We start from the raw sequence: 14,254 nt of genomic DNA on the forward strand, positions 1-14,254 counted from the left end.
TAGGTACAATGGCAAAGCATACTGTACTCAATGATCGACTGCTGTTCCAGATGCTGTCATGCTTTTAGATGAAAGTCAGCTTTCCTGTTATTTAATATACTGTGTTTTCAACTTTGCATTGCAGGTCCTGGTCTAGCAATCAGAGTGATATGTGCTGAAGAGCCTTATGTGTGCAAAGACTTCCCCGAAACAAACAACATTTTGAAAATAGTTGCAGATTTTTCTGCAAGTGTTAAGAAGGTAACAAAATTGCTAAATTCTGATATACATAAAAGTAGTATGATCATTCTGTAGTGGCCTGCAATGAGGTTTAAGCTGATAGAAGTTTAAAACTGCTTACTTGTGCTCTTTAAGGAGTAATGCATTCCAGTACAACTTGAAGCCGTTCAGTGTACTACAGTAGATTTTTTTTTTTTTTTTGCACCATGACTGGTGCAGGTGTTAAACAATTTCTGGAAAATGGAAGTTTATATGCCTTTCAAATAGTAAATAAATTTTGTTTTAGTTAAACTTTGTGCAGATGAGGATTTCTGGAGATTTTTCCCTCCCTGAAATAATTGTAACTTTCTAGATTTGCATGCCCTGTCAATCACTGAATGTCTAAATGAAAGCACAGGAGCGAGGAACTAGTGCTTACCAGATGTCCTGAACAGAAACCTGAAGTTTTTAACTGATGATGTTTAAGTTCTCAGTCTCTTAACTGATATGACCTTCATGATTACTGTAAGCTCACTTGAACTAAACTGCAGGGGGTTGGAAAGTTATTAGCAGAGGCCTGCTCTAAGTTGAAGTCTTAAGTTCAAAACAACTTCCAAAACACCGAAGGGGAGTGTTTCCTTGAAAACTAGTTGAATTGCACTGTAGCATAGCAGGATATTGCTTTGTTCTGTACCTGAAATAACAAAAATGAAAAGTATAGCTGTGTGAAAGAGAGAATAGACATAGGAAAAGAGCTTCATCTATGGCCTTAGAGAGCTTCAGCTTAAAGTACATGCAGTCCAATCAAATAAAACTGCTTTGGCTAAAATTTAGTGGTTAAATGAAAGGTATTTTTTAAATAGTTAAATGTGGACTAAATTTAAGCAATCAGCTACTTACAGTGCAAATAAAACTATTACTTATAAGTTCTGTTTGTGTGCTTGGGGGCTTTGATTAAATAAAAATTATTTTTCGGCATCATTGCACAGCCACATACTTTGCTGCAAAGGGTCAAAGCGTGTACAACCGAAGAAGACCAGGAGAAGCTGATGCAGATTACAAGCCTACATTCACTGAATGCCTTCTTGTTACCAATCAAAACTGTGGGAGTGCAGGTGAGTGGCTTCATTCCAGGGATGTTCTGAAGGCTGCCTCCTGGCCGTGTGGCAGGCTGCAGCGAAGCATAGTAATTGCTGCTTTAAGGTTGAAAATAAAGGGCTTGACTCGAGAACATAAACTTCAAGTGACTGCGATACCTACGTTATTGTCATTTGTCAGCGCTGGTGTAGTGTGAAGGTGTCAAGACATCTCAGTAGACACTTGAGTAAGTGCCAGGTATTGTATTTGAGGATATCGTTAAGGTTGAATAATGCTGGTCACTTACAGGCAGTTTCTTCATGATCTTGTAGACCTATGCTGTAATCCTGTTGCCCCCTCTAAGGCTGAGGAGTCTTAGATCTGTGTGTCAAAAACCCTGCTTTCTACACTTGCACGGGCTTGTTGCCCTTTGCTGTACTTTTTCGAATTGTACTGTGTCCTTATCCTTGTCAGGAAGGGAACCAGAGCAGCGCAGGCTGTTCAGGGTACGGGAACACTGGAATCTGTGCAGTGACACAGTGTTTTCTTTCATTCCTTTGCTAATGCCACCGGAATTTTTGTGGGCTGTCCTTTGTATTTGGTTTGTGTTTCTGTCACCAAACGCTGAGCTGGCATTCTCATGGAATCATGTGCAGTAACTTGGAAGATTTCTTTACTGAGTAGTCATAGGTGTAAAGTACCTTTCTTTGCCTTTATCTGTATCGAATTACATCTTTTATTATCAGCTGCTTAATCTTGTGTCTTTTGTAACTCCATGCAGTCAGCTTTTCTTCCTAGTTCATCATCGGATTTCTACACCTCATCACAGGCTTTCTTAGATGGTGCCATCAAAGTAACTACACAATCAATGCCTATGCTCAGGTCACCTTATATGAATCTTTCCATTCTCAAAATTTTCCTCTTACATGCTCGTGTTAGCTCACAAGAGGTCTGTCTTACTCTGTATTTTCTCATTCACTTGGTATCTCTCAGCATGCTGATTTCACCAGCTTAGCGTCTGCTTGAACGTTGACACAAAGTATGGTCCCGTAATGTCCGAGATGAATAGGAAAGCTTTGTGAACTATTTTGGCAGCAAACTTCATGTTCAATTTTTTTTTTTTGTAATTTAATTTCTAGGGTGACTGTCGTTCATATAGCTATGTTTGTGGGATCTCTAGTAAAGACGCTCCACACTGGGAGTCTCTTATGTTTCTTGCCAGGCTCATACCACGCATGTGCCACAACATAAACAGGTAAGTATTTTGAATTATCTTTACTTCTAATGATCTAATACATGGAAGTTTAGTGTGCACAAGCATTCTCCTGTTTAATAAAAAATTCTACCATGGATATGTTGGACAGGTGTATCATACAGAGGTTATAAATACACAATAAGTCAAAACATAGGTTTATTTCTGGAATTACTAGCTTGAAAAAGAAATTGATAGCCTATCTCCTTTTTTTTTTTTATTAGACAACGTCCAATGTAACTTATGCAAAACCTTTTTTGAAAGATTCCAAGCCTGTTGATGAGTTGTGATTTCATGCAGTGGTTTTTTGCTTTGTGTCAAAAAGGGAATTTACATGGGACTGTCAGTTCTAGTGGCACATAGGAAAGCTCCAAAGCTGGGCAGTTTAATCTTAATTGAGCTCTGTTGTGAGTATATGTTGTCTAGCTACTTGATTCCATAACTTTTCTAGCAGCTGAAGTTGCTTAGATATTAAATCGGTTTTGGAGAATGCATATCCTCCTTGCCTGGCTGTAGACTTTCTGATGAAACTGCTTATAACTGCTTATAGCAAAACTGAATTTGTCACATAAGCGACGCCTGCTGAAAGAGGTGTTATTCTTAAAGGCGAGATCTTGAATTGCAAGATATTTCTTTAAAGTAAATGCAGAGGGAACAAAAGAAGGTATAAAATTGCGTGTGCAATTTCAATATGTGCTGGATTTACAGCATTGCTGTCTTCTTTAAGCTCTTTTGGATTTAATACTACCCTCCTGAATATACCACATCTCTGGGAGTTCTGCTGTACCAGGGTATGTTTTCAGAATCTTTCATTGATGTTTGTAGGGACACTGAAGCTGGCAGTTCGAGGAGTGCACTGAAATAGTTGGTCTTCTGCCCAGCTATGCTTTAGACTTTGTATTACAAACAAAAATACAGAATGTAAAGCTTGCATATTTTTCTGCTTTGGATTTTAGACAAGTATTCTTGGTTTGTATCTACAAACTCAAATAACTTGTGTGAATATGTCCTAGTAAGTCCTCGTATGAGGCCCGTCAGGCAATATTACACTTTGCTTTTTGTTCTGCAACATATAAAACACAATGAATGAGACTAAAAAGATAAAGCTGATGTGACTGGTTTGAATTCAGAAGGTATTTTATTACAGATGTAGTTATGTAGATTTACAAATGGCAGTTTTAGTGCCCTGTGCTGAAAACACAGCTATTCATTAACAATAAGATTGACTATTTAATGGTATTTTTTGGTGTTTCCTATTGAAAGAGAAGATAGAAATTGTAAGCCCTTATTAAGTAGCTTTCTTAGAATAATCTTAACTTTTACTGACATCAAAATAAAATTGAAAAAACACCCTTTGTGATACAACTAAGTATTTCTGTTTTTTTCAAAGGATTATTCTATTGAATAAGTAATATTGGGGCTATTGCTAGTCTCTAGCAAACCAAAATAAATTAGTACATTTGACTTCCAAAGCTAGTATGCATGTCGTTTATAGAATATATGCATGAAGTTATATTAAGCTCTAGTTAGTAGCTAAGGAGCAAAATCAAATATTATGCTTTTTTCCCTCATTTCATTTTCTCACTGCAATACTAAAAATGCAGTCTTTAGGCAGTCTGTTTTATTCCACGTTTGCAAGATGTGTTTTTTCTACCATCCTGTTTGTTTTCCAGAGTTGTGTATGTGTTCGGTCCACCGGTCAAAGAACCTCCTACAGATGTCACCCCCACTTTCCTGACAACAGGAGTCCTCAGCACTTTACGTCAAGCTGATTTCGAGGCTCACAATATTCTCAGGGAGTCTGGTAGGTACTTCGCCTTATCCCATGGCTTGGACTCTTGTTTCAAGGTCCCCGCAGACCGAACTGGGTGTAGTTACAGTGGTACTGTCAAAATCGACGAGCTTCTTGAGTATCTCCGAAGAAGCGATAAATTAATGGGATGACAGGCAAGAGCCTTTTCTGAAAGTTGTAGAAGCTGATAGCTAAAGGTCAGGAATTGCTAGCCTGTCTGCTAGCAGAATTAATTTTAGGGGATTTCTGGGGACTGAGGCTTGCCTCTGACACGTCACGAAGCTCTGCGGTGTGGTGCTTCGCTGCAGTGCAAACTTAAAAGTACTGTTAGCCAGCTGAAAGTCAACTGGATTGCTTCTCTGCTGATGATCTCAGTCATCGGTATTTACCCAGAGTAAATAGACTGTGCAAAGAAACTTGACGTAGTTTCTAAATCATGGGGTTTTTTGTGGAAAGAAGGGAGCCCAAATACTAAGTTTCTAATAGTGATGACGCTCGCTACCTGTGGTGGTTTGCTATTTCTTGACTTAAAGTAAAAGCAGTATTTGTAAACCCAAGCACTTCAGGCTAGCAGAGTTCAAACCCTTAACGTCCAGGGAGCATTCAATACCCTGTGATACGGTACACAGGCACAGTCTGGGAATATAGTAGTTCTGAGGTTCAGTTTGGGGCTTTTTCTTGTTTGTTTTTTGTTTGGTTTGGTTTTTTTTACTTAATTACATTTGAAGATGTGATATGTGTGGGAAGCAGTTCCTCAGACTTGCCTATATTTTGTATAAATCAAGTTACAAAGGATATCTCTTTTTGAAAATACATATTCTGTTTGCAAGGCTGTCTTGCCATAATTGGCACAAAAATAGCCTCAAAAGGCTGAGGACAACACTGTCAACTGCGGCTGTAAAACCGTAAATGTATCTCGCTAACTTTTGGTGACAGTTGGCTTTGTGCGAATGGTTCGCTCCCAAAAATAAGACTTGAGTTATGGAGTGGAAAAGACTCCTTGTACCAGCGGCGCAAGGCGGTGCAAGCAGAGGGCGAGAGCCTGCATCGGTGTTCGACTGGCTCTGCAGGCTGCAAACTTTTAGATCATTTAAGCAGTGAAATTAGGGGGTCTGTGTATTGGCTTTCAGAAGGAGATATTTAAAATAAAAAAGTGAGAGGTGATTGGAGTTACCCAGCAACCACCAGCAAGAGGGATACTTAAGAGCTTTCTTTTAAATATGTCAAAGACACAGAGATACTTGCGAGTGGCTCTTTATCGGGCTTGATACAGGGATAGATAAAACCCCACCGTTATGTTACGTGGGACGGAAAGATCTTAAATTGCATTCCCAGCAAATTACAGGGATAACGGAGATTATCTGGTTTTGTTCTGCGTGCCTGCAAATGCTGAAGGTTATTTCAAGTGGCAATTTGAGTAGTTTCAGTGTATGCACCACTAATTACATAATTGTGTAATGAGTGTGATCTTCCGAGGTGTGGTAGCAGTAGCGAAAAGATCCCAGAAGATGTAAATGTAGGCCCTAATTATATGGTTTGAAGTACACGTGGGAAATCCTGTAGAACTTCTATCATGTTTGTGTCTTTAAACCAAATTAAAGCGCTTTTTACTGCTATTTTTCTGAAGGTTATGCCGGAAAAATTAGCCAGATGCCAATAATACTGACACCGTTGCATTTTGATCGGGACCCCCTACAGAAACAACCTTCCTGTCAAAGATCTGTGGTTATTCGAACTTTTATTACAAGTGATTTTATGACTGGTATTGCAGCAACTCCTGGTAATGAGGTTCCAGAAGAGGTAATATGGGTTTTCAAGTTTCTTTGCAGCATGAGCTAGTATTGTAGATGACTCATTTTTACTTTCTTCCCTCTCTCCTGATTGCTTGCCTTGACTTTGATTTTGTTGCCATTTGTTTTTGACTCTTTCATAGTATTCATTAGGAAGAATGTGGTGGTGGTGGTGTGGGAAAAAACTGTAACGAAATGAGAAGCTGGCAGATGGGTATGACAAAGCTAAAGGCTTTCCGGCAGAGCTGAGCCAAAATACCATCAATTAAAAAAGAAAGAACACCCCAGCCGTTCCTGGGACTCTGAAATTAATTTTTTGCATTAGTAATTGGAAATGTCCTGACTTACAGAATTGCCCTTGGTCGTCACTTCTGATTTTACTGGAACCTGCTGTTCAGCACCTCAGTGTGCTGTTTTCTGTTTAGGTTGCTAAAAGGATTTAGGAGTCAAGTTCAGGCATATTTTTCTGGGAAACTTTATCCATGTCCAGTTTCAATTGCTTTGTCTTTCTGGAAATGCAGTGTAGATGAAGAACAGGATTGACTTTTTTTTTAACATATTTTAAAAGCATATAGGCATTGTTTAGTAATGGTATGTAACTGAAGTCTTCTACTTTAAGGCAACCTATCCATTTAAAAAAGAAATTATTCAAGGTTAAGTTACCATGTAAACTATTCCATTATATAAAATGAGGATTCACTTGACCTTGAAGTTTGTGTTTAAAAAAAAAAAAACCAACACACAAACAAAACAACCAAACACCACAAAACCCACAACCAAATCGCCCCCGCCCACATTCTTCAAAATGTAAAGTGGACACTTTAAGGCTAGGTAATAATGTGGTAACAAAATAGTAGAGGTTGTGGAAAATACCTGTATTTCTGGGGAAAATAATCACACTTGATTAAAAATTTTCTGTGTTTTCCCATGGAGAGCAATGCATTGTTTAATTTGTGTTTGCACTATAAAGCAGCGCATCATGTAAGCGGCGTTCTTATGAACTGTGGGATTTTTAATGAAGCTGAACTTGTAAGGACCAGCAATTTCTCATCTAGAATACTTTTACTAACATGATTGTGAACTCTGGAAAAGAACTCTCAATGGGAACGCTTTCCTTTGGATGCCACTTTCTGGGTTTTTTTTTTTTTTTTTTACCTTTAGAGCTCCCTTTTTTGTTTTGAAAGGGGTTTGGCTCAGGCTGTTGCTTTGTGTTTGATGGTTCAGCTGGAGATGATGGTCTGAGAAAAGTCTGAAAATGATTGATAGTAACACAACAGCATGTGTTCCTGCGGAACTCTAAAGAAATAATTTTGAAACTGAAGAGCTGCTGCCTTGAGGGAAGTGTATTGCGATCGACACCCTGGTTTATTATCAGTGCCAAAAACTGGCAAGTTCCAAATGTAACTGCAGATACCATGAAGCTAGAGGTTTTCTTTAAGTTGATTTTATTTCTTAATTGGTGGTAAAATATGCTAATAGCTATAGGGCTCTTTCTCTCATGTGTATAACAGAATTAGTGTGAACAAAGTTGTCCTTTTTCGAGCTTTTCTCAGATAGTTTTCATCAGGTCTGTTTTACATGCTTTCTTCTGATATTTTTTTTTTTTCCTCCACAATAGGTTGTGTTAAAAATGGTGGCAGAGATTAAGAAGATTCCTGGCATTTCTCGGGTGATGTATGACTTGACATCAAAGCCACCAGGAACTACGGAGTGGGAGTAATTAACTTTTTTCTATTAAAGTACTGTGTGCAGTCTAAATCATATCAGAAACCATTCCCAGTGTTGACATGCAGTACTGTGAAAGAGTGACTGGAGCTGCTACATCGCATCAGATTCCTCTCCTGGAGCATAAACCTGCAATTAAGAGCTGTGCTGGGGATAATAACTAAGTGGGGCTGAGGATTTGTACGGGTAAATAATCATGGCAGCATTGCTGGTGCGCAGACAGATTCCTATTGCTTTTGCCTTTGTCTTACCGATTCTTCCTGTTTTCATGTGTTTTATTGTTAACTGTCATTTCAACGTCTCTTTGTTTTTGTACACTGTGTAAAAAGAGACAGTTTATTTACTTCTACCAAAAGCATTGTTACAGCCTAAAAATGTAAAATGAATTCTTTGTGACCAACTGGTTTTGAACGGATTTATTATAAATAAATATTTTGCCAAATGGAGTAGTGGGTACCGTTGAGTTGTGGAATTACTGTGTATCTGTTGTATGCTGTTAAGCCTGTTCTATATTGTTTGCCGTATTAGCCCATGGCAATAACGTTGAGCTGCAAGAGAGTAATGCTAAAATACAATGAGATGCCCTGTCTGTCTTTCTGTGCTTGCTCCCTCTCGCATTGCTCGGTAGGCGCGCGTGTTGGTAACAGACGTGTACACGCAGGCTAATCCTTGGCATGCACTCGCCGCATGTATGCGATGTCAGATTCCAGACAGCGAAGCGTCTTTGTGTGCTTCTGGGAACTCTGATAGAAGCGTAAAAATGGGAGTGAAGTTTGGAAAGCTGTTGCACCAGAGCTACTGGATCTGCAAATCCTGTTTCTGTCCTCAGACGCTTGCGCAACAGTCCCTTCGCAGCCCGCTGCTGATGTGGTTTCGTTATACTTGATGACAGTTTATTTTCTACGCGTTTGCTATTGCAGGAATTTTTTTTTTTGTATGTATTGTACTTAGCTTGATCTTTAAGATCGTTATAGTCGTTAGTGTGGAGTCATGGTATCGGAGGTGACTTACCCAATCCGTATAGATCCCTTCTGTCATTTGTATTCTGCTGTTTATGTAGTTAAGTAAGCAATAATTTGAGAGACGGTTACTTTGGACACCTGTGCTTTTCTGGTGTATTGAGGCAAAGCTATTTCCATCCCCCTGAGAATTTTGAGCGTGTCCTGCGATTGCTGTCTGTGGGAGTGATGGTTAAATTCTGACCTGAGCAGCTTGCTGGGTGCCTGCCGGGTACCTCCACCGGTGGAACCATAACTGTGTATCCAGGCTCATCCCTCTTAATCCTTTTTTTAATTTAAGCAGTTGCATTTCATTCAGCTGTGAGATTACCGTAGTATTATGGGGGTGAAATACTTGTTTTAAACTCTTCAGTAACATGGAGTGTTTCATGGCTGTAGCTACTTGTATTTCCACCTGCATAGATTTGTGAACTGGAATAATGGTTGGAAGTGTTTGTTCTGTGTTCTTTTGATTGCACACATTTTCCTGTTGTTCTTACATTTACTGCCTACGCATTATGGAAATTTAATTTCTGCTTATAGGAAATGGCTAACGTGTAAATTTATTCTTTTGCTTGTGTCGCTGAGTGGTGGTTTTTCGCTTGGGGAAGGAGACGGTGCATTACAGCCCTCTGCTCGTCGAAACCCTTTGGGGACACGGGCGTGCAGGAGAGCAGCAGACCAGTGGCCAGGAAGACTGCCTCCCCCTCGCAGCCCTGCTCCTGGCAGGTTCTGTGGCCCGGGCAAATTGATCTTAAGCGATATCTCAGTTGCCTCTCTTATAAAATGGGGGTGGTAACTCTCACCCACATCCATCGACCTCTTTGAGCCCTCTGGATGAGCTTTTTGTGATGTAAGTGAAGTATTATCAGTGCGAATGTTCTTTTATTGCTGGACAGTGACCTGTAAGAGCTGTTGGTCAAAACCACTGTAAATTGGTGTTTGCTGTGGCAGAATCCATTATGGCATGGGTTCTGTTGAAAACAAATTTTCTTCGTAGCTTATCTCAAAAGCAAGCTCCCTCATGAAATCATGGCTAACTTTGTCAGAAGCAGCTGAGGATGGTTGTTGTCAGTACTGTGTTGGTATCGCAGACATAAAGGGTGCAAGGACAAGATGAATCTTTTTGGTGTGATGCAGAAATCCTTCAGCCTTTTAATGCCATAGCAGTTGTTGCTTATTGTAAGTAGGCTTGCTCTTGCTGCTGCCGCCGCCAGTTTGTGTTACCTTGACAGCAAATAGGCAAAACAGAAGGAATTACTAAAAAGTAATGCAAAGAGGATAGGAATTATTAAAAAGTAATGAATGCAAAGAATATAGGAATTACTAAAAAGTAATGCAAAGAGTATAGAGCACCTCTTAAACCCAAACCTTTCTCAGTTTTGACTGAGACACTTAGTTGGTCTCCATGTAAATAAATCTGCGGTATCTAATCCCATAGTTATGATGTAACTCACAAAAAAACTGGCGTGGTGATGGTGATGCCCTTTGGTTTGGGGGTTACGGGAACTGTTGTACCTCTGGACCACAAACTTGCAGGATACTTGGGCAGAAATCTTTTACTCACTGCATGTTGCACACTTGGAAGTCCTTTGAGTTGCATCTTAACTGTAGGCTTGACGTATACCTGTATTCTATGTGTATACTGAAGTTTGACATACACTTTTACCAAGTTTTAATCACCTGGGTTGCTTTCATGTCTGTAACGAAACGGAGCTTGACAGCAATTCCTGTGCTCCTTAGGAACATACTTTTGTTTAGGTGGGTTTTTTTTTTAAGCCAGAAAGTTGATTATTGAAAATTTTAGGCATAAACTATTGCACTATAATCAAAATGTCTTATTGAAATGAAATTTGTGATCTTTAGCTCGCTTCCCCCTGTTTGACACCTGTGCCATGCATTGTAGACGTGGTGGGTTGTTCTTAGGAAGGTTGGTGTTATCCCAGCGGTTCTTGAGTGTTTTTATGGAATCCCTGTGTATCGGACAGCCAGAAGTGGAGAGAAACTTAATACTCTGTTCACATTTCTTAAAAAAAAAAAAATATATATATTTAGCACCTAGTTTACAAACTAATAACTGTAGCTGCCCTGTACAATTGTTCACCTCGAGTCTTCAGTAAAACATGTCAGCAGTTAGAGGAATTTGTATTGGGGGCATTCCCCACCATTCTCAATTTTTAACATTTTTCTGCTTGTGAAATGATAAAGTACTGTGAGCCTTAATTTTTATCCACAAATAAAAATATTATGTTTGAACGTTGGTGTGGCTTAATTTTTAGGGCTTACACGTGGAAAGCTGCTGTCCCTCGGGGTGCTGGTGGTGGGTCTGCTGGGAAACTCCCGCCCGCACCTCGTTGCGTTGGGGTTGCGGTTGGCTTTGTGGCAGGCCGCTGCTGCTGCTTAATTATTTTTAGCCTAAGCAGTAGGCTTTCAAGACTGCATGCAAATTTCCCCTCTAAAAAGAAGGCAGCTGAGATTGTAGTTATGAACAAAACCTGCGTGTGCAGTCGTAAGGAGTTGCTGTCATCTGCAGGGGAGAGCGCGAGTGGGCACCGGTCATTTATCTTCCTTAAAGATCCTTTTTTGCAGCACTTAAGCTACGGTCCAAAGTAAACAAACGTGGCAGCCGTGATTTCGGTATAAACGATTTGGCCTCGAGTGCCGTGGCGGCTCTGGCTCCGTGGGCAGCGCCCGTGCTCGGGCTGTGCCGGAGGCTGGGGGGGCCACGGTGGGAGCAGGGTTTGATCGATCCACTGCTTACGACCTACTTGCTGATCCGCGAGGTAAATAAACCCTTTTCCCCCAAAGGGTGCGACAGCAAGTTGTTCTCATCCAGATCCCTGGCAGTATTTCCGAGCGCCCGCAGCGCTGCCCGCAGCCCTCTGCTCCATCTCCCGTTGTGCCTCAGCAGCCGGAGCGGCAGCATCGCCCCGCGCCGGGGACCCGCGTGCCTCGCAGAGCCTGCCGGGCGTTGGTGCAGGTTGTGGAGGGATTGCCTTCCTGCGGGGGGTCTTCAAAACACGTATCTCACTTTGCATGTTTTTCTTCCGTAGCTCGGTAACGACGGAGCCTGGGGCAAAACCCTCTGTGCGTTTCCAGGAGAGCGTCGAGGGACTGCCGGGAGAGGCAGCGGGAAGGATCCGAGGTAAGGAGGGCACGCGAGTCTTGACCGAGCATCACCCCGAAGTGCTTTGGGAGCTGGGGATGCAGCAGGGGTGGCTTCGAGCCAGGCGCTGGCTGGGGAGCCCGGGGCTCTGGGTGGTGGGGAGCAGGGGTGCTCCTCGGGTCTCACCTCCCAGTTGCCGGTTCAGCGCCAGCGGTGCCACTGGCGCGTCCCGCCGGCTCTGGGTGCAGCCCCACGTCCGCCCGGGGAGCGTGGGGGTGCTCGGGGTCCGTGTTACAGCAGCAAACAAGTTAGCGGGAGCAACCCCTGGCAGCGCGACAGCAGCCGGGGAGAGAACGGGTGCAGAAATGAAGCCAGAATGTTTTTCACAAAACCGTAATTTTCCACAAAGGCTGTTTCGGAAACTTCACAAAATCAAAAGGAATGTCGATTACTGGATTTTTTTTTTTTTTGTTGTAGGTTTAGAAGGTTGCTTACCTCTTCAGCACAGGCTGTTCCTGCAGCCCTGCACACTGCAGCATGGCACCCTCAATGGCGCGTTGGAGTTTCCCCTGGTTTTGTTGCCCGAGTAAAACACTTAAATTAGTTTTTTAGTGACGTTGAATCAGTTAAGTCACTTTAAATAGCACGGCACCTATTTCTGGGGCTGCCGTTCTTGCCCTGTGCTGGCTTTATTTAAAGGAATCCTTCTTCTCTCTCTCTTGCTTCACCTCAGTCCAGGAATGTTCTTTGTAATAGAACAAAAAGCTTCGATGTTGGAACATTTTTGCATTTTACAGCGAACGCAGCTGCAAAGCGAGGTTTACAGCTTTGAATTTGAGGTGGGCTGAGTCGCTGCGCGGTGCCGGCCGCAGCTTGGCCGCCGGGCGTCGCTCGGGCCGGGGTCGCCCGCTGCTGGGGCGTGCGGCCGCGGGTCCCCAGCGCTGCCGTGGGGCTGCTCTGCTTTCTGGCTTGTTTCCTTGCTGAATGAGAAGCAGATTGCGGGGAGGCTTGTGCAATGCTCTAGTTTGCAGCCGGCTTTAATGAGATACAGGCCATTTAACCCACTGGGCTAACACATTGTCGGGGCTCAGCCCCAGGCAGCAGCTCAGCACCACGCAGCCATCGCTCGCTGCCCTGCCCCGATGGGATGGGGGAGAGAATCGGAGGAGTGAGAGTGAGAAACACTCCTGGGCTGAGATAAGAACAGTTTAATAGTTGAAATACAGTAGAATAGTAATGATGATAATAACAGTATAATAATGATAATAATAATAGTGATATCCAAAGCAAGTGATGCCCAATGCAATTGCTCACCACCCGCCGACCGATGCCCAGCCAGTTCCCCAGCAGCGATCGCTGCTCCCCGGCCAACCCCCCCAGTTTCTATACTGCCCATGACGCCGTATGGTATGGAATGGCCCTTGGGGCAGTTGGGATCAACTCTCCTGGCTGTGCCCCCTCCCAGCTCCTTGTGCCCCTGGCAGAGCAGGGGAAGCTGCAAAGTCCTTGCCTGGCATAAGCAGCGCTGAGCAACACCTAAACCATCAGCGTGTGATCAGCGGTATTCTCATCCTAAATCCAAACCACAGCACTGTGCCTGCTGCTAGGGAGAAAATTAACTCTAGCCCAGCCCAAACCAGGACACACATAAATGTGCAGCAAGCCGTATGTAAAGGAGTACAGTGGGATGGTGAAGCGCAGCGTCACAGCTAGACCGCTTCCACATCGCCACCTAAAAATCGGCTTAGAAGTACATTGCGGCTCTTCCTTCTTGAATTTAATTTCCCGTTGAATTTGCTGCATCTCATCAGAGAAGAGGAGTTGAGACAAAGCGCTCTCGCTGTCCCGAGGATAAACCACTTCCGTGGGAGTGCAGTGCCGGGAGGTGAACTGCACCTCAGCCGAGGAAGAGGATTATTTCTGTTTCTTTAATTGCCTGAACATGAAGTGCAGAAAATGGAACCGGTGCTGTAACTTAATGACTTCATTATAAAATGGAATAGCGTTAACATTTGAATGCATCTGCTGGCTTCTGCGCTGTCGATTCCTTCATGGGCTTGCCCGCGCGCGTTTTGAAAATAGCAAAGGCAATCCTTAAAGATGACATCCTAAACTTATAAAGGTCAGGCAGGTGGGAAAAAAAAAAAAAAACTAACCAAACCAAACAAAGCAACCCACCCCATGCAGAAATGTTGATTTTGTTCCCCTAAGCATCATGGAGGTGTCCAGTGGGAATTAAAGCGCTGGAAGGGGTTGCCCGGAGAGGTGATGGAGGCCCCATCCCTGGGAACATCCCAGGCCAGGCTGGACGGGGCT

At 42.7% G+C, this 14,254-nt stretch overlaps 1 protein-coding gene across 1 annotated transcript in view; it reads left to right on the forward strand.

The window, feature by feature from the left end:
• GMPS (guanine monophosphate synthase) overlaps positions 1-9,188 on the forward strand; it is a 31,381-nt gene extending 22,193 nt beyond the window's left edge. The window contains exons 11-16 of the mRNA XM_075716146.1: positions 125-240; positions 1,188-1,313; positions 2,415-2,530; positions 4,201-4,331; positions 5,947-6,119; positions 7,728-9,188. Of these exons, the coding sequence (XP_075572261.1) occupies positions 125-240; positions 1,188-1,313; positions 2,415-2,530; positions 4,201-4,331; positions 5,947-6,119; positions 7,728-7,829 (764 nt within the window). The 3' untranslated portion in view covers positions 7,830-9,188. The remainder of the gene's footprint in view (positions 1-124; positions 241-1,187; positions 1,314-2,414; positions 2,531-4,200; positions 4,332-5,946; positions 6,120-7,727) is intronic.
• Positions 9,189-14,254: the final 5,066 nt, after the last annotated feature.

The sequence above is a fragment of the Pelecanus crispus genome, chromosome 9 (genome assembly GCF_030463565.1).
Source record: "Pelecanus crispus isolate bPelCri1 chromosome 9, bPelCri1.pri, whole genome shotgun sequence".
NCBI classification, from domain to species: Eukaryota; Metazoa; Chordata; class Aves; order Pelecaniformes; family Pelecanidae; genus Pelecanus; species Pelecanus crispus.